Source organism: Scophthalmus maximus, chromosome 22 (genome assembly GCF_022379125.1).
Source record: "Scophthalmus maximus strain ysfricsl-2021 chromosome 22, ASM2237912v1, whole genome shotgun sequence".
NCBI classification, from domain to species: Eukaryota; Metazoa; Chordata; class Actinopteri; order Pleuronectiformes; family Scophthalmidae; genus Scophthalmus; species Scophthalmus maximus.
Genome location: NC_061536.1, coordinates 14,942,501 through 14,967,500, shown reverse-complemented (window position 1 = coordinate 14,967,500; position 25,000 = coordinate 14,942,501). Strand labels below are relative to the sequence as shown.

The 25,000-nt window shown below is 46.2% G+C and overlaps 3 protein-coding genes across 3 annotated transcripts in view; 2 read left to right on the top strand and 1 right to left on the bottom strand.

Moving 5' to 3' along the window:
- The window catches only part of si:ch211-133n4.6 (uncharacterized protein LOC797776 homolog), a 5,683-nt gene extending 4,034 nt beyond the window's left edge, over positions 1-1,649 (bottom strand). The window contains exons 1-4 of the mRNA XM_035621495.2: positions 1,403-1,649; positions 638-699; positions 529-555; positions 398-430 (exon numbers count right to left, since the gene is read on the bottom strand). Of these exons, the coding sequence (XP_035477388.2) occupies positions 398-430; positions 529-555; positions 638-699; positions 1,403-1,413 (133 nt within the window). The 5' untranslated portion in view covers positions 1,414-1,649. The remainder of the gene's footprint in view (positions 1-397; positions 431-528; positions 556-637; positions 700-1,402) is intronic.
- Positions 1,650-7,030: 5,381 nt separating this feature from the next.
- rnmt (RNA (guanine-7-) methyltransferase) lies at positions 7,031-10,366 on the top strand. The gene is made up of 9 exons (XM_035621094.2): positions 7,031-7,160; positions 7,244-7,369; positions 7,555-7,670; positions 8,488-8,669; positions 9,461-9,625; positions 9,711-9,828; positions 9,903-9,989; positions 10,105-10,138; positions 10,329-10,366. Exons 1-9 carry the CDS (start codon positions 7,031-7,033, stop codon positions 10,364-10,366), a joined length of 996 nt encoding a protein of 331 aa, XP_035476987.2.
- A 5,426-nt stretch (positions 10,367-15,792) lies between these two features.
- On the top strand, positions 15,793-22,768 carry LOC118292484 (mucin-19-like). Its single transcript, XM_047330330.1, has 3 exons — positions 15,793-15,920; positions 16,444-16,540; positions 16,633-22,768. Exons 2-3 carry the CDS (start codon positions 16,447-16,449, stop codon positions 22,347-22,349), a joined length of 5,811 nt encoding a protein of 1,936 aa, XP_047186286.1. The 5' UTR covers positions 15,793-15,920; positions 16,444-16,446; the 3' UTR covers positions 22,350-22,768.
- The last annotated feature ends 2,232 nt before the right edge of the window (positions 22,769-25,000 follow it).

Here is a 25,000-nt window from a genome sequence, read left to right as displayed (position 1 = left end):
CAGACTTTTTGTCGGTGTTGAATATGCCAGACAGTCGATACCAGTTATGGCATTCCTCAGGGAACTATTCTGGATCCGGATTTATTTTCTATATATCTGCAGGAAGCATATATAAACATGAAGAATTACCAACAATGTAAATGCCAGATGCACCGATATGCAGATGATACACAACTGTATGTGTGTGTGTGTGTGTGTGTCGACCTGTTCATCAGAGTGATTTTCATTTTGACCTCAATTTTTATTTCAAATTTTTCTCTCATTTGTGGAACATCAACTAAGTTTCAGCAGAGAACATTTTAAAGTCAGAATGACACTGCAATGTTGATTCATGTCAAGTTCAAGTTATTAACAAATGATATCCATTAATGAATCTGTCAACAACGCTGCGACTTACCTGTCGGGGCTTCATCAGACGTTGAGTCTTTATCTGACAGAGAGACAGGAGAGAGGACGGATCAGAGAGACAGGAGAGATGACAGACAGGTCCAGTATATCAGCCAATCAGTGATCAGAGTAAGGATTTACCGGTTGACGTGGCCTGCATTCCAACATCTGCAAACACAAAAGAGTTTGTTCAAACAGACGAATCGCTCACGTTACCTGTCAACCAAACTGAGATGATTTTGAATCTCACCGTTGGAGTCGAGGTCTCCTTCCACCAGCAGGACGAACAGAGAGAACACAAGAAAAATGTTCCTGCAACACAAACACAGACGTCAGATACCGTACAGCCGACACACTGAAGGATACTTTTACACCTGGGACAGTTTCTGCTGCTTCACATCTTAGTCTTCAATCAATCAGAACTTTATTTATACAGAACTTTTCATTCAAACAACATGTGACAGTGCCAGATACTCCGGCCACACCTCCTCCTTCACTCGACTCATTTCTTTATTCACCTGACCAACACGCACATTAAAACATAGACTGTAAATAAATTTGGTAAAGCATCTCCACTTCCTCCTGTTGTCCAAAATTGAAGCTAAAATATATCCGCCATTTTGTGTTGGTGACGTCATTTGGAGTCGGAGTCTGTGCAGGAGTGGAGCCGGGGTAGCAAAGTCCCGCCCACACACTCGCTCAACCAATTGTGAGTTAATCTTAGCTGTCAATCATCAAATAACTAATGAAAATCAAAGTGATCGGAAACATGAACAAACATCAGTGTGATAAGAACGACCTCACATAGAAACATGTACATGTCCCATCCGCTAACATGGAGGGGGCGGGGCTTAGGATCTATACTGCAGCCAGACACCAGGGGGCAATCATTATGATTTGGCTTCACTGTAGAGGATCTTTATTTACAATCTGTGACATTAAACCAGTGAGAAAATACGTTTACTCTTAGCGCTGCTTTGACATGGATTCAGACTGAAGATGACGACGGACGTACCTGGTGAGCATGATGCCGCGAGGCGAGACAGGCTCCTGGTCAGTACGACAGGTAGGTGGTGGACGGTCAGTCGGGTGGTGGCAGACAGTTGAGTTCTACAGCGCTTCAGTCCTGCAGGAATCTTCTGGCTCTGAGCATCAGAGCGTCAGCGGTGGTTTATATATCTGCCTAAATGTCACCGCCACAGAGGACGGACCACAGGGAGGGAGGGGGGCTACGGTGTGTAGGTGTATGTGTGTGTGTGTGTGGAGTGTGTGTGTGTGTGTGTGTGTGTGTGTGTGTGTGTGTGTGTGGAGTGTGTGTGTGTATGTGTGTGTGTGTGTGTGTGTGTGTGTGTGTGTGTGTGTATGTGTGTGTGTGTGCGGTGTGTGTGTGTGTGTGTGTGTGTGTGTGTGTGTGTGTGTGTGGAGTGTGTGTGTGTGGAGTGTCCTCTGTCCTGACGTCCTCACAGTTCAGGGAATCCCCCTCCAACAAACACACACTGTGAGTCATTAGCAGCAGGTCGAGTTTCAGACGAATCAGATCCACCTGATAGAACCTGCAGAACAATCAGAGCAGAACAATGACGCTTTACCTGGAACCTGAACCACTACAGACGTGATCCACGACATACCATGAAAACCATGACGACCGGACCAGGACCAGAGCAGGACAGTGTTTTTATGTGTTTGTGTGTGAGCTCGTCTCTGACAATCTCCTCGGTGGTTTACTGAACCGCTCACGAGGTCGTCGCCACTAACGGCTCCATGAGTCTGGTCACAAACGAGTCGAGTGCAGCATCAGGTTCAGCAAAACACGAATGGTAACGTTGTGTTTGACAAAAACCATCCACACGACGGCGAAGACGAGGTGTGAGTGTCGATCCAGTTCGTATCTAGATACATGACAAGAAGGTTTTTCATACGGAACGAAGCGCCACTGTCGAGCAGGATGAGAGCACAGACAGAGGACAGATACGCCATTCAAACAATAAATTTATGTACATCGTTTATATTCCACTTGGTCACAACTCGAGAATTCTGAGCTTCCAGAAAACCTCAAGCTCCAAAGTCGTGAAAACTTCTAAGACCGTGGGACGTTGATATGGACTCGTCTCCTGAACACAAAGTCCTTTCACTTGACCTTCTGAGTAATCAGTTTCTTGGACATGAGAACAGTTTCACCGGCCTGTTCCCTGTTGCTATGGTTACCTGCGTTTTAAAGCACCGGTCAAACCAGTTCATCTCTGGTGTCGGACGTACTGTACATCATCAACGATAAAACTGGTGTTTGTCTTTGTATTATTGTATTTCTAACAACAGAGTCTGTGTGTGTGTGTGTGTGTGTGTGTTTGCTCTGTTGCAATAAAAGCAGGTAGAGTGGTTTCTGTCCCCGGAGATCCCCCCCCCCCCCACACACACACACACACACTCAGTCATAATGGTGGTGGGCAGTAGAGGGGTATTGTGGGAGGGGTGGGGGTCATGTGGTATTTGAGTATCAAAGGCTCTTCTGTCTGAAAACGTCTTTCTGTGTAAACGGAGAGTCGCTGAATGGCCGAAGAAGCTTTTTAAAGCAGCGTAGCTTCATTCAGCCGCCGCCGCTTTGAAACACTGTAAGGTCAGATTTACATGTTTATAGAGCTTCCATCCATTTATTATTGCGTCCATGCTTTCATCCCTCTGTCTGTCCCAGGGCGTCCCACCGGAGGACAGACAGACCTGGAACAGAGGACGCCATACGCTAGGCTGTGCTTTTACCGACAGCCTAGCGTATGGCAAGTGGGAGATGGAAGTTCTTCCCGGTACGTCTACGCAACCTTCAGTGCTTCATATTCGCCTCCATCAGCCATTGCGTTACTAATCCTTGTACGGTGCAAATTATATCAGTAAAGTGTGGTTGGGTGGTCTAAAAATCCAAAGTAGGCCTGTTTGTTTAGGACGTTGTTAGAGCTACAGAACAAGTCATGGAAGTCTCGTAGCTTGTTTGCCGTCCGGGTTGTTGGAATGAAACGGACCGGACCCACTCACTTCCTGCTCTGAGGTCAGCGAGTAACGCTCTGCAGGTGAACTTCACTAACACAGAAGCAGTGTCCCTATTCTGTAGCTACACTTGAGGACCGATGGCGTCACAGCGGAGCGACTGAGTCCTTCCATTCCTCCTCAGGCCGACCGGTCCCTGGATTCATTGCAAACTGGTGATGAAGCTAACAAGCTAGCTATACGGGCGGCAGAGCTGCAGTATAAGTGCCGTTGCTCAAAGTAGCTAACGATGCTATGGTAACTGTGGGACAAGCTGGTGACGCACATAGGAAATCCTCCACAGATCACACCGTCTCATTTCGGTTCGGCCTTTTTTTATTTTTTAAGTTTATTTAAAATCTTCACGAAATTCAAAATCCTGTAGAGAATTCTATTAAGAAGTAGAGTGGAACAGGACAAACAAGTGTGAGACTTTAGAACCCGTTAAACACTGATGTAGAAGATCAGAACGTAGAGCAGACAACAACTCTGATGTTGTCCAACTTCCTGCAGAGCAGCAGGAGCTAACAGAGACCAGTCGAGGACACCAGAGACATGACAGTCGCTTCAGATGAACGGCATTGTTGATCTCTCTGGCTCAGCCGACTGTGAGGTCAAAGGCCAAATTGCTTCCTGGTCAATGTTTAAAATACCAGATGTGTCACATGACCAGACAGGATGATCTTACGAGGAACGAGGCGTCTGAGGTGTTTTATTTTTCATTAAAGTGAAGACTTCAGACTGGTGTTGATTTTCTGGATTCCTGCGAGGTGAACTGAAGTTAAGTTTAGCCGGCGGGCGTTCGGCTGGACCGAGCGTCTGCCAGCGCAGTAATAAAGTCTCATCTCTCAGATCTCCATCAGCAGGATGAATTACAGACATACCAGACAGGATCACTGTATGAAACCGATCCAGGATCAGCTGATATGAAACCGAAGCTCACTGCGTCTGTCTGCGTCGATTCATCCAACTTTGGTCAACATGAACCCGAACCTTCGCGTGGTGACGCAGACGAGTCGGCGCGAAGGGGAACTCCACTCGATAACGGCGGCAGGTTCATTCTACAGACGTGATGTTATCTTCTGTTCAAAAACGTCCGTATCCTTCTGAGGATGCTTACGAAGACCGTTGGCGTCACAGCGGCGTGTCCCATTTCGAAGGCACCTTCAAACTCGACCGAGAAATTTGTCCTTCCATCCCCGAACAACGATGGGTGGATCCCTCTCGGCCAAACCTCTCGTCTGAAGGCGTCTGGAGGCGTCTGTACGGCAGCGATGAAGTTAGCTAGCCAGCGGAGCTGCGGTGAGAGCAGCGGCTCAAAGTCACAACAGAAAATGTGGGACAAGCTGGAGACGCAAATATGAAATCGTCTGTTGCTCAGACTGTCTCACTTCAGTTCAGCCTTCACACAGCTACAGTCTGAGGTTACAACTTATCACTTTAATGTTACATCCGTGTTTGAACTCATTAATGTGGATTTTACCTTTACCGCTCAGTTTACAGAGTTGAAGATTAACATTTCATCAGTTTCTGTTGAATTCTTGTGATTTTAAAATCCTTGCATCTAACAAACATATAATTGATATTATATGAAACATTTGTCAACGTTTTGTTAGAAAATAGAATTTATTTTTCCAATGTTCCAATTTGTGTGTCAGTGGTGTGTTCACTGTCATCAGGCGTGTGAGGCTGCTGAATCACAAGGGTTTAGGATTAACTGTAGACGTCACTGATTTAAACTATATAATTATGATCAAACAATATATTCACCGTATGAGTCTGACTGCACATTATACAACTAAGATGTAAATTATTAAACTTTTTTTGTTTTTAAAACATCACCTATAAACGTGTAAATGAAAAAAATATATGTTCAGTATATTCTTCTTGGCTCATGGGACGTCAGTCGTGAGGTTCCAGGTTGAAAAAATATATTTTAAAAGGCAACTGCCTGAAATTCTGTTTTTACAGTAAAACGGTTGTAGGAGGAGGATGATGATGTTTTATGACACCTACAGATTCACAGCGCCACCTGCTGGGTCTTCTCTCTCATGACACTGTGTACCACTACCTGCATCCACACTATGAAAAAGACCGACAATATCCACACTACAACAGTAGTACAGTGTCAGATAAGACTAATGTTTTGTGTAAATAAAACTGTTCATCTGTAGGAACATCTTCATTCCTGTTGAGGTCAAACAAACAAACAAAAAACGACGTAGATGCTGACATAATTTAGAAGTTTTTCTGATGTAAATTATAATATTTTATACTTCTTTTTGAGACGTTCAAATCAACCAGAAAATATTGAATCTTAACAGAGCTTGGTGGTACAGCAGCAGATATGATGGTATATGTGAAACTGTTTGTACAATGACTATACTTTTTACTGATGAAGTTATTTTATTTAAATTCTGCACGAGTTTAAAAAACATAAATCCGACTTTTTCTCCTTTTTTCTCGAGTTGGAGATTGTAATTCCCGACGTGTTTGAACGCAGCATTCGCCGTGCAGCGTCTGTGACGAACAAATGTCACGTGTGCACAACCGGAAGCCGCTCAGAGCGCATGCGCCCGGATACCTGTACGCACCATCGTGAGTCCGTTGTTGTTGTTTTGTGTCTTTTCTGTGTGAAACGGTTCGAACCGGAACGTTCCGCGTGTTCAGCTGATTGATCAGCTGATTGGTCCCGACCGCGGCTCGTGTGTCCGGTTTCTTCCGGTTTGTCTCCGACCGAAAACACGTGTTAATTTCAAACTTCAGGAGCCGCTAGCATGCTAACGGCTAACGGCTAACAGCATCAACTGATATTTATACAAACCTGATTTCAAGGGAGTTTTCAGTAAAAGGTCCAACTGTACAGATGACACGGTAGACTTGTGTACTACTACTACTACTACTACTACGAGTACTACTTCCTCCACCCTGTAATAACCACTGTCTACTAACTACTACTAGTACTAATAGTAGTACTACAACGTTCACACTGTTAAAAAACAACATCTACTGTGACTCCTGTTAAATGAGACTCCTGTACTTCGACTACTAGTAGTAGTTACCTACATATCTCTACCTATCTATCTTTCTATCTATCTAGAATCTATCCATCCACATCCACGCTGTAAAAAGGAACTACTCCTCCAGCGAATGTTGTTTAACCGTGACTGTTTCTCTGTTTGTGTTTCACAGTGAAAAATGGAGCTTCATCCACCGAGGACAGAGACCATGAAGGGAGGAGGAGGAGCGACTGAAAGAGGAGGAGATGGGGAGGAAGGAGGAGCAAGAGGAGCGACTGAAAGAGGAGGAGATGGGGAGGAAGGAGGAGTGACAGGAGGAGGAGCGACTGAAAGAGGCGGAGGAGGAGGAGGAGGAGATGGGGAGGAAGGAGGAGCGACTGAAAGAGGAGGAGGAGGAGATGGGGAGGAAGGAGGAGCAAGAGGAGCGACTGAAAGAGGAGGAAGAAGAAGAAGAGGAGGAGAGGAGGAACTGGGAAGGAAAAGGAAGGGTGGGGGAGTGGAGGACGAAGACGAGTCTTCATCCCCTAAGAAACTGGTACGTTCACTGTTTGGTGATCATTCTGGTGTGATCGATCAGTTATTGATCATGTGTGTTATTGATCCATCAGATGAAGGACCACAGTGTGAAGGTGGCGAGTCACTACAACCGTCTACAGGAAGTGGGTCTGGCTGTTCGCAGCCGCAGCAGAATCTTCTTCATGAGGAACTTCAACAACTGGCTGAAGAGCGTCCTGATCGGTAAGTGATCCATCATCAATATGTGGCAGACGTAATTGGTCAGACACCAAAGGTGATTGGCTGATGGTGTGTTTGACTGACAGGTGAGATCCTGGAGCAGGTGCGAGGGGCTGGGCATCAGCAGGTGTCTGTGCTGGACCTCGGCTGTGGGAAGGGAGGAGACCTGCTGAAGTGGAGGAGAGGTGGAATCAACCACCTGGTCTGTGCAGGTGATCAATCATCACATGGATCAATAATCAATCACATGTTACACGGATCAATAATCAATCACATGTTACACGGATCAATAATCAATCACGTTACATGGATCAATAATCAATCACATGTTACACGGATCAATAATCAATCACGTTACATGGATCAATAATCAATCACATGTTGTTGTTGTCGTCAGATATCGCAGGAGTGTCGGTGGAACAATGTAAGAGTCGTTATGAGGAGATGAAGAGGCGGAGTCACGCTCACGAGAAAATCTTCAAAGCTCAGTTCATCACCGCCGACTGCTCCAAGGTAGAACCACATCACTTAGATCAGTTCATCTCTGAACAGAGGTAGAACCACATCACTTAGATCAGTTCACCACTGCCCCAAGGTAGAACCACATCACTTAGATCAGTTCATCTCTGAACAGAGGTAGAACCACATTACTAAGATCAGTTCACCACTGCCCCAAGGTAGAACCACATCACATAGATCAGTTCACCACTGCCCCGAGGTAGAACCACATCACGTAGATCAGTTCACCACTGCCCCAAGGTAGAACCACATCACATAGATCAGTTCATCTCTGAACAGAGGTAGAACCACATCACTTAGATCAGTTCACCACTGCCCCAAGGTAGAACCACATCAAATAGATCAGTTCATCTCTGATCAGAGGTAGAACCACGTCACATAGATTAGTTAATCTCTGAACAGAGGTAGAACCACATCACTTAGATCAGTTCACCACTGCCCAAAGGTAGAACCACATCAGATAGATCAGTTCATCTCTGAACAGAGGTAGAACCACATCACATAGATCAGTTCATCTCTGAACCAAGGTAGAACCACATCACTTAGATCAGTTCATCTCTGAACAGAGGTAGAACCACATCACATAGATCAGTTCATCTCTGAACAGAGGTAGAACCACATCACATTGATCAGTTCACCACTGCCCCAAGGTAGAACCACATCACATAGATCAGTTCATCTCTGAACAGAGGTAGAACCACATCACTTAGATCAGTTCACCACTGCCCCAAGGTAGAACCACATCACACAGATCAGTCCGTCTCTGAACAGAGGTAGAACCAGATCACGCAGATGTGTCGTCTGTGTGCAGGAGCTGCTGGCGGAGAAGCTCGACGACCCCGAGCTGCAGTTCGACGTCTGCTCGTGTCAGTTCGTGTTTCACTACTCGTTCGAGAGCGAAGTCAAAGCCGACACGATGCTGAGAAACGCCTGCGAGCGTCTGAAGCCCGGAGGGTTCTTCATCGGGACGACGCCCGACGCCTTCGAGCTCGTGTGAGAACAAAACGTTCATGATGAGATTTTAATCTGATCAGCTGCTGATGACAGTTTATTAATGTGACACAACGTTTACATTTATAATAATGTCAATGTCTCTCCTCTCCATGTTTCCTCTCCATGTTTCCTCTCCATGTTTCCTCTCTCCTCTCCATGTTTCCTCTCCATGTTTCCTCTCCATGTTTCCTCTCTCCTCTCCATGTTTCCTCTCCATGTTTCCTCTCTCCTCTCCATGTTTCCTCTCCATGTTTCCTCTCTCCTCTCCATGTTTCCTCTCCATGTTTCCTCTCCATGTTTCCTCTCTCCTCTCCATGTTTCCTCTCCATGTTTCCTCTCTCCTCTCCATGTTTCCTCTCTCCTCTCCATGTTTCCTCTCCATGTTGCCTCTCTCCTCTCCATGTTTCCTCTCCATGTTTCCTCTCTCCTCTCCATGTTTCCTCTCCATGTTTCCTCTCTCCTCTCCATGTTTCCTCTCCATGTTTCCTCTCCATGTTTCCTCTCTCCTCTCCATGTTTCCTCTCCATGTTTCCTCTCTCCTCTCCATGTTTCCTCTCCATGTTGCCTCTCTCCTCTCCATGTTTCCTCTCCATGTTTCCTCTCCATGTTTCCTCTCTCCTCTCCATGTTTCCTCTCCATGTTGCCTCTCTCCTCTCCATGTTTCCTCTCCATGTTTCCTCTCCATGTTTCCTCTCTCCTCTCCATGTTTCCTCTCCATGTTGCCTCTCTCCTCTCCATATTTCCTCTCTCCTCTCCATGTTTCCTCTCCATGTTTCCTCTCTCCTTCACAGTAAACGTTTGGAGGCGTCCGACTCTCTGTCATTTGGTAACGAGGTCTTTAAGGTCTTGTTCCAGTCCAAAGGTTCGTATCCTCTGTTCGGATGTCAGTATCACTTCAGTCTGGAGGACGTGGTCGACGTCCCGGAGTTCCTCGTCTACTTTCCTCTTCTGGAACAGTAAGATTATGTTTTATTCATGAGTTTGGACAAAGAACATGAAGAATTAGATCAGGATGAAGTCCCCTCGTCTTCTGTCCTTCAGTTTGGCCAAACGCTACAACATGCGACTGGTGATGAAGCAGCGATTCTGTGAGTTCTCTGAGGAGAAGCTGAAGAAGGAGACTCACCGCAGCCTCATGCTGAAGATGACGGCTCTGGAGGTAAAGACGTGAATTATCTCTTTATTCATGATGGAGTTTGTGGTTCGACTGAAGAACGTGTTGGGTCTTTTCAGCCGTTCCCCTGTGAGGACGGCGGCCGACAGGACGAGTTCAGTCACGCCGAAGAGCACTGCAGCAGAGCCGGAGTCAAACTACCGGTGGTGAGTGGAACTGAAACTGACCCACTGACGTCAACATATTGATATATTTTCATAATGTCTGATGAACTGGCTCCAGATCAGCTGTTTGGTCTGACAGTGTGTGTTTGTGTTTCAGGGAACTCTGAGCAGATCTGAGTGGGAAGCAACAAGTGAGTTCCTCCATGAACTTTATATTTATTGTTTTATTGACACGGGTGAAACATTATATTTTGAAGTGAGATGTTCCTAGTGTATTTTTCTCTTCTCGATTCCAAACTAATGAAAAATACCATAAATAAATACATCTAGGAATAGCTAATGCTACACTTGACGTTAACATGTCATCTACTTCCTGTCCAGGCATCTACCTGGTGTTTGTCTTCCAGAAGATGTCCTGACGATGAAACGAGCCGAGGGGCCTCGTGTGTGTGTGTGTGTGTGTGTGTGTGTGTGTGTGTGTGTGTGTGTGTGTGTGTGTGTGTGTGTGTGTGTGTGTGTGTGTGTGTGTGTGTGTGTGTGTGTGTGTGTGTGTGTGTGTGTGTGTGTGTGTGTTTTCTTTTTGATAAGGTATGAACAGTTTGAGTTTGTCAACATGAATATTGAATAATGAAATGAAACAGTTTATTACATAACAACCTGACGTTTTCTTAAGTGTTTTTATGAAACGTCTCGTTCGTCCACTGTGTAGATTATGACTCATTATGAGTCATTATGACCTGCGTTGTTCTGTTTCCTCTCAGCTGTAATAAGACTTGATGACATGTCAGGAGACTGACCTCTGACCTGTGATGTCACATCCTATGAAATAAACACAATCGTTTGATTTGAGGCTCCTGAAATATTCTTTTTTGTTGTTGTTGTTGTCGCCACAGAGAAAATCTACGTTTGACTCTGAGCTTCTGGGTTTGATGATTTTCTGCTCAGAGCAACTGGAAACATCAGCTCACAATATTGTTTATTATATAAAATGTATCTCACCCTGGTTAGGGGGCGGGGCCTCTGCTGAGGCCGATGTTGATGTCACATGTTCAGACGAAGGTGTGGTGGTTGTTTGTGTCCGTCAGCTGCAGTGATGATGAGGTTTATTAAGAGAAACAATTGGATGCTCATAAAACAATAATCCACACCCAACACACGACCGTCGGCTCCTGGGCAGGTCGCTGTCGTCTGTCGACGCCACGAGGTCGGAGCACGTGAACCTGAACCGGACCAGATCCACAGATCTCAACAGGTCTGGACCAGAAACATCTGGGACTATTAACGCTTCTGTCATCAGACTCAAAAAGTTTTTTGTTTCAATATAAAAATAAATTCATCTAAAATTCTCGTGATGATTTGATGATTAGGTTTGAGATTCTGTCTCTTTATTCTCTGTGAACATAATCTTCTATGATTTAATTTTTTTTTAAATCTGCATACAAACAGATGGTGATGATTAACTGTCTGATTAACTATGAATCCTTTTTATTTTTTTCACAAAGTAAAAAAACATAAAATCAAAAGTGCTGCATGAAAAGACGGGCCGAGGTGAAATAACTTCAATAATTAGGAAAAACTTTTAAAATGTTTTTTTTCACAAACACTGACAGATGAATGGAAAGGAAAAATATGACAAACCAGATAAACACGAGTAAAACTCTTAATCCAACAAATATATCATAGATCAGTATCCTACCTTTATCTTCAGCATTCATGACATAATAAATCATTATCATAACTGTAAATGATCCGTCCATCAAAACTCCACATCCAGGTCTGTGTCCGTCCCTCTTTCTCTCCACTAATGTTTTTTCTTTTTCTCTGTGATATATTGAATTTAAAATATTAAAATAGGTACAGATATAGATAGATAAAGTCCACCGCTGCAGGAAGCAGCTGGACCAGTGGGACCGACAGTTCACGTCATCACCACCAGGCGGCGCCACAGACAAGAGAGACTCAGACATTCATCCATCCTCGTGGTTCTGGACGTCAGGTGTGACAGATTGTGTTTGATTTATATATATGTATGTATATATATGTATACATATATATGTATATATATATATGTGTATATATATGTATACATATATATGTATACATATATATATATACATATATATACAAGTCAGGCCGATTGAAGAAAAAGAGGAAGGGGAAGATGAGGAAGAAGAGAAGAAGAAGAGGACGGACGAGTGTGAACAGAACAACAGAACAGATTGAGGATGTGATGTGATTGGTCAGAACGTCAGTTAACAGATGCGATCAAAATGATCAAAAAGTCAAAAATATTGATAAAGCTTCAGAAACAGGAAGAATATGATCTTACGTTGAATCTGAAACAGAAACATCACGAGTCGTTTATGAAAATACATAAATGAACCACAACAAAGATTCTAAAACTGCCGAAAAGTAGAAAAAATGTGTGTGAGAGAGATTTTATGTATTAATATCTGGACATACACTCGGAGAAATAAGTCTGATGTATAATTTCTTGTTACGTCAACAAGTCTGTTGAACATGTATAACGAGCGGCAGGTTACATATAATCAATACGACTGTACGCACAGTAAAACACAGAACTGAACTGACCTGCGTCATCGATCACACACACACACACACACACACACGAATAACTGACGAGGATCATGTTACGTAACTCTGCTGAGTGCCAGGGAGGACGCATTACAGCTGCCGCCCACAAATTAGAGAGAAATGTAATTTGTGTTTGATTATGGCAACAAAGGACGGAGATGGTACAGTACAGGGTGGAACACACACACGCACACACACACACGCCCTGCTGTCGCTCCTCAATCTCCTGCACTTCAAATGTCCCACATGTCAAAGGTCAATGTGACCCAGGGCCGTTCACGGGGTCTTTGTGGGCCACGGGGTTGTTGACCATCGTCTCTCAGCTCGGGAATTTTTAAATTTCACACAATTTGTCTTGTTCACACCGAATGTGAAACGAATGATCTCCTCGTCACGTTGCTCACAATCTATGGATATTGTCAAATTTAAAAATGATTTACCAGACAACATACGAGAAATGTTCAAGGTCTCTGATGAAATCAAACAAAGATGTAATATCATACAAATCAAAAATAGATACAAGGAAACGATGTTTGACCAAACTAGGAAGGAAGAAACATGAATATATTCTTTTTCAATTCCTGGTTTTGTGTTTTGATCTGATTTTTGTTTTTTGTTGTTGTTGTTGATTGTTGTAGATCAATACAAATCAAATCAAATCAACACGAGGAACAAAACCTGGACTGTCCATCCGATCCCTGTGACGTTCACGACTTTAGAGGAGAAAGAGGTTCAGATAATGGATGAATGTTTCTGATGTAATTCCTGAACTTGCACGTGGATGAATTTGGACAATTCCACTGATCAGTTGTAGAGAAAGAAACGTGACGTCTGTTGGACCGACCATGTGACCGGCAGACAGACAGACAGACAGACAGACAGACAGACAGACAGACGGATGACGGATGGACGACGGATGGACGGACCGACAGACAGACAGACCAGGTCACTGGATTTGGACCAGGTCACTGGATGAGGACCAGGTCTCTGGATGAGGACCAGGTCTCTGGATATGGGCCTGGTCACTGGATGTGGACCAGGTCTCTGGATGTGGACCAGGTCACTGGATTTGGACCAGGTCACTGGATGTGGACCAGGTCTCTGGAAGTGGACCAGGTCACTGGATGTGGACCAGGTCTCTGGATGTGGACCAGGTCTCTGGATGTGAACCAGGTCACAGGATGTGGACCAGGTCTCTGGATGTGGACCTGGTCACTGGATGTGGACCTGGTCACTGGATGTGGACCAGGTCTCTGGATGTGAACCAGGTCACAGGATGTGGACCAGGTCTCTGGATGTGGACCTGGTCACTGGATGTGGACCTGGTCACTGGATGTGGACCAGGTCTCTGGATGTGGACCAGGTCTCTGGAAGTGAACCAGGTCACAGGATGTGGACCAGGTCTCTGGATGTGAACCAGGTCACAGGATGTGGACCAGGTCTCTGGATGTGGACCTGGTCACTGGATGTGGACCTGGTCACTGGATGTGGACCCGGATATGGGCCTGGTCTCTGGATGTGAACCAGGTCCGGGTCTGTTGTCCCGGTGGTTTTCAGTGTGTTAGTGAGTTTAGGAGTAAATTCCTGCGAGTGAAGCTTAGAGTCTGAATGTGTCGTTGGCATCATAGAGAATATTTGTTGCCAGAGGTTCACACCCGTCACGCCTCACCTCATGTTCTTGCTGAGCATTGTAAACAATGACTAATAGGTGAAGATAATTGAAATAATTACACGACACTATCTGCTCATTGTGTTCTGGAATGTCCTGTACATAACTCACAACTACAGTGAAGAGAAACTATTCAAATATCTTCACAGCCAAACAAAAAAACTACACCTGTGGCACGCGTGGGGCAGCGGGCCGCGGTTCACCGGGTCCTCTCCGGTCACCGGTTCATCAGCAGAGACAAAAATTGTGAAACAAAATTTGCATATTATCCTGATCTGTCAACTGTCGATCCCCATCGTCTGAAGTATGTCAGTTCAGTTTTACATCAGTACAACTGAGATTTATTTCACTTTTTCATACGATTTACTTTTGTACATTTGGTGGCGCTATCAGGGCAGATAGGGGGAAGATGGGGGGTAGATAGGGAGCAGATAGGGGGTACATAAGAGACAGACAAGGGTAGATAGGGGTAGATAGGTGTTAGATAGGAGACAGGCAGGGGGTAGATAGGGGTAGATAGGGGCAGATTGGGGTAGATAGGGGACAGACAAGGTTAGATAGGGGGCAGATAGGGGGTAGATAGGGGATAGATAGTGGACAGACAGGGTAGACAGGGGGTTTATAAGTGTTAGATAGGGGGCAGATAGAGGACAAACCAGGGGTAGATAGGGGGCAGACAGGGGGTATATAGGTGGTAGATAGGGGACAGACAAGGTTTAGATAGCGGGCAGACAGGGGGTAGATAGGGGATAGACTAAGCGTAGATAGGGGGCAGACAGGGGGTATATAGGTGGTAGATAGTGGACAGACAAGGGGTAGATAGGGGGTAGAAAGGGGGTAGATAGGTGGTACATAGGGGACAGATAGGGGACAGACTAGGTGTAGATAGGGGGCAGATTGTGAACAGACCAGGGGTAGATAGGGGACAGACAAGGATTGAAATCTCTGACTCTGTATGTTAACATGAAGTTATAGAAATAAACAGTTGTTGTTTTTAACCCCAGTGGTCCTGCAGCCAGGGGCAGATTGTAGGACAAGGGGCCCCTGGTGTGTTACACCAGAGTTCGACCCCTGAACCCACAGAGACACCAGAGCTACAAGATCTGGATTCAGAAACAAATCCAGAAATGATTGTGAAATTATACAATCAACTACACATTCTATTTATGATCTTTTAAAAGCTTTATTTTTAAACTTCTTAAATTTCCAGAATCCACAATGGTGCACACCCACACACACACACACACACACACTCACACACATACACACGGTTATAAAATCTCTCCCTGCCCAATTAAAAATGTTCCATGCATCATAACAGGACTATTAAAATGATTATGCAGAGCCTCACCTTTGAGGGAGGACACGTTACATAAATGTCCAACTCCAATGTAAACACACGTAACAGACACTGAAGAACCTAAAAAAACAACACAAATCATTCAAAGTTTTAATTACCAGGTGCAAAGTTAAAATGTCGCTTGACAAGTTTATCCACCCACTCAGCATCCAATGACGTGGCAGGGAGGGTAGCCTCCAGTCGTGTTATCATCATCATCATCCTCATGAACTCGTCTAGGTATAAGTAGATGGGTCGAAGAGGCAGAGAGACAGAGCAACAGAGACAAACTCCAAGAGGAAGAGCAGAGACGAGGAGGACGAGCGAGGAAACATTGACATAACTTCACAGACTTCACTTCAACATCTGAGTGAGTTTCACCGACGACTCACAGAATCTGAACAAATGTTTTCAATGATTTCATTCAATATGTGCATGTTTCTGTCATTTGTGAATTGATTTATTCTGTTTGTTTGTTTTTCTTATGGCTCCATTGTCCACGAAATCTCAACAGAATTTTATTTTTACCGACTTGTAATAATTTGAAATCTCTCCCGAGAGGAAGCTTTGAAATATCAAACAAATCGCATTTTTGCGTTTTCATTTAAATTGGATATTTTTAATTATCTTTAAACCTTTATTTTGTTATTAAATTGGTCTCAACATTGTAATGGATTATTTGTTTCAAACTCCTGATGGCACATAACTTTAAATGAATTTGAAATGATTGGATTCTTTCTTGGCCCATGTTCAATCCTTCCACCTAGTTTACAGGAAATCGAGATTCTACAGATCTTTTGCAAATTGAAGCTTCTTTAAAAGTCAGGCGCATTCATTATCAGATCAGACAATATATTAAAAGCTCTTTTTTATTATTTTTCAATTTCTTACAGGAGATGACCCGGTGCCGTTCTGGAGAGGATAGCGGAGGAGAACACAAATCAATCACAATGATCATCAAGACTTTCATCCTTGTCCTTATACTGACTGGTGAGTAAAACATTAAACACATTTAAATTGGAAAACACAACTAACTCTGAAATATATGACTGAATTCTGACCTTGCTTTTAAATGGAAACAGCCTCCAACAGTCAGCCTGCGGACGGAACCCTGAAACTCAGGTGTCCTAGAAGTGTGGACATGACAACAACAGCAGGTGCCCCAACAACCACAGGTGCCCCAACAACAGCAGGTGCCCCAACAACCACAGGTGCCCCAACAACAGCAGGTGCCCCAACAACCACAGGTGCCCCAACAACCACAGCTGCCCCAACAACCCCAGCTGCCCCAACAACCACAGCTGCCCCAACAACCGCAGGTGCCCCAACAACCCCAGCTGCCCCAACAACCACAGCTGCCCCAACAACAGCAGGTGCCCCAACAACCCCAGCTGCCCCAACAACCCCAGCTGCCCCAACAACCACAGCTGCCCCAACAACCTCAGGTGCCCCACCAACCACAGCTGCCCCAACAACAGCAGGTGCCCCAACAACCACAGCTGCCCCAACAACAGCAGGTGCCCCAACAACAACATTGGCAGTAGGAGCCGTAGAAAACATTTCCACAACAAAATCCACTGAAATTGCATCAGAACCATTTTCAGCAGCAACTGCAAAGAGTGCGACAGCAGCAGCAACAGCAGCAGCAGCAGCAGTAGCAGCAGCAGCAGCAGCAACGGCGGCAGCAGCAGCAGCAGCCACTACGGGACCAAACTCTGAAGAAGCAGCAGCAGCTGCAGTAGCAGCTGCAGAGGCTGCGCAGGAGGCAGCAGTAGCTGCTGAAGCAGTGATAAAGGGACCAATGCCACTAGCGACGGCTGCTCAAGCAGCAGCAGCAGCAGCACAAAAAGCCAAGTTGGCATCAAATGCAGCTCTGAAAGCCGCTCAGTCAGCACCAGAATTAAGATTAGACTTAATTAGACAAATCGCAGAAGCATCAGCAAATGCATCAGCTGCAGCAGATAAAGCGGCAGAGGCTGCGGCTGCTGCGGCTGCATCGACATCAACAGCAGAAACTGCAACGGCAGCTACAGCAGCTGCAACAGAGGCAGCGGCGGCTGCAGCAAGAGCGCTGGCAGCTATACAGAGGGCATTATCAGAAGCCAAAATCCCAACATCTGAAGACAACGCATTGATGCAACTATCAATGTTAGCAGCACAAACAGCAGCAGAGATGGCTGCAGCAACAGCAACTAAAGCAGAGCAAGCAGCTAAAGCTGCAGCAGAAGCAGCAGCAGCAAATACAACAGAAATATCCATTGCAAAGGCAACAGAAGCAGCTGAAACAGCAAGGGAAGCAACATTGATCGCAAAGGCAGCTGCAGCTGCAGGACAAGCGGCAGCAGCGGCTGCTAATGCTGCATCTGCTGTCACTGGTGTGGTATCCCGAAATCTCACCAATACAGCAAATACCACAGCTGTCACACCAACATCCACAACAACATCCACAACAACACCAGTAGTAGGACATATCAAGACCACAACAAAATCCACTGCCATTGCAACAGGACCATCACCAGCAGAAACCGCAAAAAGTGCGGCAGCAGCAGCAGCAACAGCGGCAGCAGCAGTAGCAGCAACAGCAGCTGCAACGGCGTCAGCAGCAGCAGCAGCCACTACGGGACAAAACTCTAAAGACGCAGCAGCAGCTGCAGTAGCATCTGCGAAGGCTGCACAAGAAGCGGTAGCAGCTGCTGAAGCACTGATGAACGGAACAATGTCCGTAGCGGAGGTTGCTCAAGCCACAGCAACAGCAGCACAAAAAGCCAAGTTAGCATCAACTGCAGCACAGAAAGCAGCTCAGTCAGCACCAGAATCAAAAGCAGACATAGTACGAAAAATTGCAGAGGCATCAGCAAATGCCTCAGCTGCAGCAGATAAAGCGGCAGAGGCTGCGGCTGCTGCTGCATTGGCAACAACAGCAGAAACTGCAAAGGCAGCTGCAGCAGATGCAACAGAGGCAGCGGCGGCTGCAGCAAGAGCTCTGGCAGCTATACAGAAGGCATTATCAGAAGCCCAAAGCCCAACATCTGAAGACAGCCCATTGATGCAACTATTAGTGATTGCATTACAAAAAGCAGCAGAGATGGCTGCAGCAACAGCAACTAAAGCAGAAGAAGCAGCACAAGCCACAACAGATGCAGCAACAGCAAATACAACAGAAACATCCATTGCAAAGACAACAGAAGCAGCTGAAACAGCAAGGGAAGCAATATCGATCGCAAAGGCAGCTGCAGCTGCAGGACAAGCGGCAGCAGCGGCTGCTAATGCTGCCTCAATCATCTCTGGTGTGACATCCCAAAATTTCACAACCACAGCTGCCCCACCCACAACAGTAATTATGTTTTCGCCATCTGCAACTGCAAACATAACATCAAATGGAGCACAAACGCTCCCAACACTTGCAGATGCAGCCACAGTAGCATCCACAGCAGCAACATCTGCAGCAACAGCAGTAGCAGCAGCAGCAGCAGCACTGGCAGCGGCCACCACAGGACAAACGCCAACAGTTGCGGAAGATGCTTCAAAAGCTGCACTAGCAGCAGCAGCTGCTGCTGCCGCGTTCGCAGATAAGGAAGGATCACCGACAGCGGCAGGAGAGGCAGCAACAAAGGCAGCAGAGGCGGCAACAGCAGCTGCAACAGCAGCAATAGAAGCAGCAACAGCAGCACCTGACACAACAGCAGCATTAGCACAGCGAGCACTTGCAGTGTCCATAAAAGCCGCCGGGGCAGCAAAATCAGCAGCAACAGCAGCTAGATTCGCAGCCAGCCTTAATGCATCAGAAACATCACCAGAAACTGCAGCAGCTGCCCTGAGAGCAGCCAAGTCAGCAGCAAAGGAAGCAGAGAAAGCAGCAGAAGCACTAAGAGCTTTACTGAATGCAACAGACATAGGATCTCTACCAGCCGGAATTGCTACTGCATTAAGTGCAGCTGTGACAGCCGCAACAAAGGCAGCGGAAACCGCCAAGAAGGCCGCAATGGTGGCTGAAACAGCTGAAGAGGCACTTGCATTACCACCAGGAGAAAAAGCAGCTGAAAAGGCAGCAGCTTCCATGACGCAAGCAAAAGAGGCAATAAATGCAGCAAAAGACGCAAGTGCTGCCTCTCAAGCAGCAGTAGCAGCAGCAGCAGCCCTAAATGCAAGTACAACAGGGACAACTATGAAGCCAGCAACAACAGCATCAACCACACTATCGCCCGTAACACTGTCACCAAGAACAGCAATAACAGTGAAAGCAGCATCGTCAGCAGCAGCAGCAGCAGCAGCTGCTGGAGCAGCAGCCGGAGCTACTTCTACGGCCGCAGGAGCAACAACATCACCAGCTGCAGAAAAAGCAATAAAGGCTGCCCAAGACGCAGGCAACGCAGCCATATTACTGTCAACAGGACAAGGATCAGCAGCAGCGGCAGCATTAGCAGCAACCACAGCTGCCGTGGTCGCCAAGGAAGCAGCATTAGCAGCAAGACTTGAGGCAGAAGCAGCACCAGCATCAAAAGCAGATTCCCTCGCAAGACTAGCAAATGCATCAGCAATAGCTGCAATGGCCGCTGAAGAAGCAGCAACCGCAGCAACGCTGGCAGCCTTTGGTGACTCTTCAGCTGTTGAACAGGTGGCACAAGCTGAAAGAACTGTCGCCGAAGAAGCAAGACGTGTCGCAGAAATATTAAAAGCAGAATTATCAACTGTCAGTGGGCCGTCGGCTGCAGCCACAACTTTGTCATTATCCGCAGCGCAAGCAGTGGCAGAAATGGCCGAAGCAACAGCACTGACAGCATCTATAGCAGCAGGAGACAGAGTACCAGCAGCGAAGGCAGCGGCAAAAAGCTCAGCAGCGGCAGCAAGGGCAGCGAAATCTGCACTCCCAAATAAAGGCATCAGTTCAGTCACAGGGCAACCAACACCCAGTCAATCACCTACAGCAGCAACAGCAGCAGCAACAACAGCAGCAACAACAGCAGCGGCAGCCACAAAAAGACAAACTGCTGCAGTGACAACGACCACAGCAGCAGCAGCTGCAGCAACAGCAGTAGCAGCTACGACAGCAGCAGCCGTTGGAGCACCATCTGAAGAAGTAGAAAAGGCAATAAAAGCTGCACAAGTAGCAGCTAGAGCTGCAGCGTTAGTAGCAGATGGACAAGCGACACCAACATTGGCAGCAAGAGCAGCCGCAGCAGCCGCAGAGGCAGCAGAAGCAGTAGCATTAACAGCAATACAGGCAGCCTCAAAAGCACCAGCATCGACAGCGGCTGTCCTTAAGAAAATAGCGGAGGCCTCAGCTAAAGCTGCACTCGCCGCAAAGGCAGCAGCAGCAGCAGCAGCGCAGGAAGCTTCGGGAACTGCATCTCCAAACGCAATGAGAGCAACAGCAGAAGCTGCAAAAGATGTTTCAGAAGCTGCAGATGAAGCATTGGCAGCACTAGACGCAGTTACAGCGGAACAAGCAGCACAAATGACGGAGGCAACACGTTCAGCAACAGTACAGGCAAAAACAGTGGCAGACATCGCGAAGGCAACAGCATTGACAGCAGAAACAGTGGTGGGAGCTGCAACAGCAAACAACGATGAGCTGATGACATTAAATGCGCAAGCCGCAGCAAGAGCCGCAGCAGCAGCAGCAAGGGCAGCAGGCGGTGTGCTGTCAACGGCATCAGGGACAGGCACAAATGCATCATCAGTACCAGCTACTGAAAAACCAGCAGCCGCAGCAGCAGCAGCAACCAATACCACAACCACAGCACCAGCAGTGTCACCTGCAGCAGCTAAAGCAAAGGAAACAGCTGTGGTGGCGTCAACAACAGCAGCTGCGGCGGCGGCTGCGGCTGCGTCAGCAGCTGCTGCAGTTTCTGGACCAGCAGCATCCGAAGCAGCAAAAAATGCAGCCAAAGCATCAAAGCTAGCCGGTGACGCTGCTGCATTAGTTGCAGCAGGAGCAGCGCCGCTGGAAACAGCAGCTGAGGCAGCAAGAAAAGCTTCTGAGGCAGCCGAGGTGGCAGCAAAAGCAGCACAAGCAGCAGCGGCAAACACAAATACAGCGGGAAACACTCAGCAAGCAGCAGTGAAAGCATCAGTATCACTGAGAGCAGCAAGAGCAGCAAAAACTGCAGCAGACGCAGCAACACTGGCGGCAGCTCAAAACGCAGCACCTGCAACAATCACCGGAGCTGCAGAAGCTGCCAGAACAGTGTCCAGAGAATCAGCACTGGCAGCAGAACAACTACAGGGCTTGTTATCGGCAGCCACTGGGTTAGCAGCCGCAGACCAAGCAGGAGTCGCAGAGGCAAAAGCGGTGGCAGAGATGGCACGAGCAACAGCATTGGCTGCCGCGACAGCCGCGGAGATCGCAGTAGAAGCAGCTTCAACAACAGAAGCAGCACGTGCAGCACAACTAGCAGCAATAATGGCAGCAACAACAAATGCGGCAGTGGCATCTGCCTCAGCAGCTGGAACGGCTGCGGGAGCACTGGCAGAAAGATCCTCCGCAGACAAGGCAGCCGCAGATGCGGCTGCAGCCGCAGCCGCAGCCGCAGCAGCAACAACAACTCCAGCAAGTGGATCTGGTTCCGGCTCAGGCTCTGGGTCTGGGTCTGGGGCTGGGGCTGGGGCTGGGGCTGGATCTGGAGCTGGGTCTGGGTCTGGTTCTCAATCCGGATCTGGATCTGGATCTGGATCTGGATCTGGATCTGGATCTCAGTCTGGAACAAATACAGGAAGCAGCACAACAGCAGCCGCAGTCAACAACAAGATCAGTCTGATCTCGGTCACTTTGGCCGTCGTGGCCGCCGCGCTCCTGTAAAGTCGACACTGTGGAATGTAAAGATTTTTATTTATTTTACTATTTCAGCTTATCGTGTATGTCTAAATTATGATAATTCAATATTTGTCCTATAACTTTTGAAACATTGATCAAAATGTAAAGGATCAATTTCACTAATCGGTAAATGTTTAACCCTTTAAACAGCTGTAAATTACAATATTTATTATCCTATTTATTGTTTTTATGTGTGTGTGTGTGTGTGTGTGTGTGTGTGAATGTGTGTGTTTGCTGAATGAAACGCATATGAAATGTTGTACATTTATATATATTCCATAGTTTATTGTAATTGAGTTTTAAATTGTGACTGTTTGTGATGATGAATTGTGAAAACAGCTGCCCTTAATCTAATTTATGAATGAACAAGATCATTTCTGAATCAATAAATGAATGAAAAATTATCTTTGCCTCGTTCTGTGTTATTCCTCACTTCAGAGGTTCATCCTCCATCAATGTGTGGCAGAAAACGTAAAAAAAAATAAAAAATATTAATGGGTTTGCAATAAATTAAATATTCTAATAACTATCATGAATATGAAACATTTTTAAAAGGGAACAAGGGAAAAACTATGAAGTCACTCAGTCGATCTCCTACAGTCTCCTGATGAAACCACATTTAAAATCCACTGGATCCAGATTCACACAAAAACCTTCTGTCTCACTAAGTTAAAGAAAGAGATTCCCAGGTTCCCTTTGCGCAGATTCTTTTTATTGTTAAAGTTCCATCCTCCAAAAAAGACAAAACTCTGAAGTTCAGTCTCCACAGAAATAAATCCCATTGGACCCTTATTCACACTAAAGAAACTGTCTTCTTTGAATTTTGAGTGTGGTTAAAAGGTTGGCCCTTTGTCCTAAATGGCTCTTTGTCCTAAATGTACGGAGACAGAGCGTTTCTATAGAGACAAACATTCAGTCTGTTTGATGACGACATGTGATTCTGAGGTTTTATACATCACTCTGACTGGGATAGGCAGGTTTTTTTTGGGACACCATGCACTGACCACTTGTTGATCTGTTTTAACGAACCAGAAATCTACTCAATATATTGAACTCCTGTAATTTAATTCTTCTGCTTAAGACGTCCACGGTCTCCAGGAATTTCCTTCACATTTCCTCCTGCACTCGTCTGTCAAAGTCTGCAATATGTTTCTGTGATGAAGTGTGGGGTGATGTGTCTTCTACAGGAACAGCAACACTGTACTGAATCTAATCCAGTTTCTGTGTGGAGTTTAAATGTTTTCCCCATGTCTGCGTGGGTTCTCCGGGTTCTTCCCACAGTCCTAACATATGCAGGTTCACTAAAAACTCTAAACTGACTGTAGGTGTGTCGTGAATGTGAGAGTCGAATGGTTGTTTGTCTCTGTATGTTGACCTCTGATTGGCTGGTGACCTTGTCCAGGGGTGAACCCCGCCTCTCGCCCAGTGTCAGCTGGGATTGGCCCCAATCGTGACGATTGTCGTGGAATTTTGTCTGTCCTCTCCTGAGAAACTTTTAAGACGAGTCTTCTCAGGCACCAAGTGAGGTCGACCTGTCTGTAGCCACAACAATCATTGAGCAGCTGAAGTCTCTCTCGAGGTGTCATAGTCTTGGGGAGGTGACAACATTACCCTGAACTAAATACACCACAGAGACCGGGAACAGGCAGATTGTCTTGGGGGGCCATACACTGACCACCTTGTTGATCTGTGACAGAAATCTCCTTGATATATATTGAGCTCTTATAATAAACATTTCTGCTTAAGACATCCACCGTTTCAGTCTCCCTGAATCAGCATCCACTCCATCAATTATTCCTTTTCAACCATGACCCTTAACCCCAACCGTAACCCCGATCTTGACCCCTTACTTCAACGTCCATGACCTCAACCACGACCCCTAACCCTGAATGCAAAGAGCGTCAGTCAATTTCATTATCTCCAGGTGATGTTTTCCCCCTGTCTGTCTGCCTGTCTGTCAGTCTGTCTGTCTGATGGAACATGGATCTGGACAAAGGGGCTGAGCCAGTAATGTTGGCTCTCTTTCTGTAACGTTGTGAGACAAAATGTTTTTGAACATGTTCACTGATTTCACAGAGAATAATTCATGAGAACTCTTATATTTTAATGTGGTGACATAAGGGGCAAGCTCGACTCGGTGACGCTCCAGTTCACAGATGTCACTGTTGATAATTTAGAGCGTAGTTAAAAAGGCCGCTGCCGCTCCGAGCGCATTCCTCAGAGCGGGTGGAGTAAATTAAATTTACTATCATTATCATTAACGTGGTTCTGATGACACAATGTGAGGCGTGACACAGGTCGTTTTTCAGAAGGAAATGCAAATAATGCAACCAGCACATTCCAAATCAGCAACACGCGCACAAACACACACACACACACACACACACACACACGCACACACACACTCCCTGAACACTGAGAAAATGACACACACACTCACCACCTCCCAATGAAATGGAGGGTTTGTCGTTTTCATAATGGAGGGTGACGACTTTATCACTGTCACACCTTAAAAACACAAAGACGACTTAATGAGGCACAAATGGACGTTTTGAAATGACAGGGTGGGTCAGGAGAGCGAAGGTGACGCAGCCTAAGGATTAAACCCTTTCTCACTTATAGGAATTACTCACCGA

Bases quoted from the DNA above. Each gene is read 5' to 3' on its own strand.
- rnmt (XM_035621094.2), top strand. From the start codon at position 7,031: ATGAAGGACCACAGTGTGAAGGTGGCGAGTCACTACAACCGTCTACAG. The intron at 7,671-8,487 runs GTAGAACCACAT...GTCTGTGTGCAG, and splicing joins TCACCGCCGACTGCTCCAAG to GAGCTGCTGGCGGAGAAGCT. The intron at 9,829-9,902 runs GTAAAGACGTGA...GGGTCTTTTCAG, and splicing joins TGAAGATGACGGCTCTGGAG to CCGTTCCCCTGTGAGGACGG.
- LOC118292484 (XM_047330330.1), top strand. From the start codon at position 16,447: ATGACCCGGTGCCGTTCTGGAGAGGATAGCGGAGGAGAACACAAATCA. The intron at 16,541-16,632 runs GTGAGTAAAACA...AAATGGAAACAG, and splicing joins CCTTGTCCTTATACTGACTG to CCTCCAACAGTCAGCCTGCG.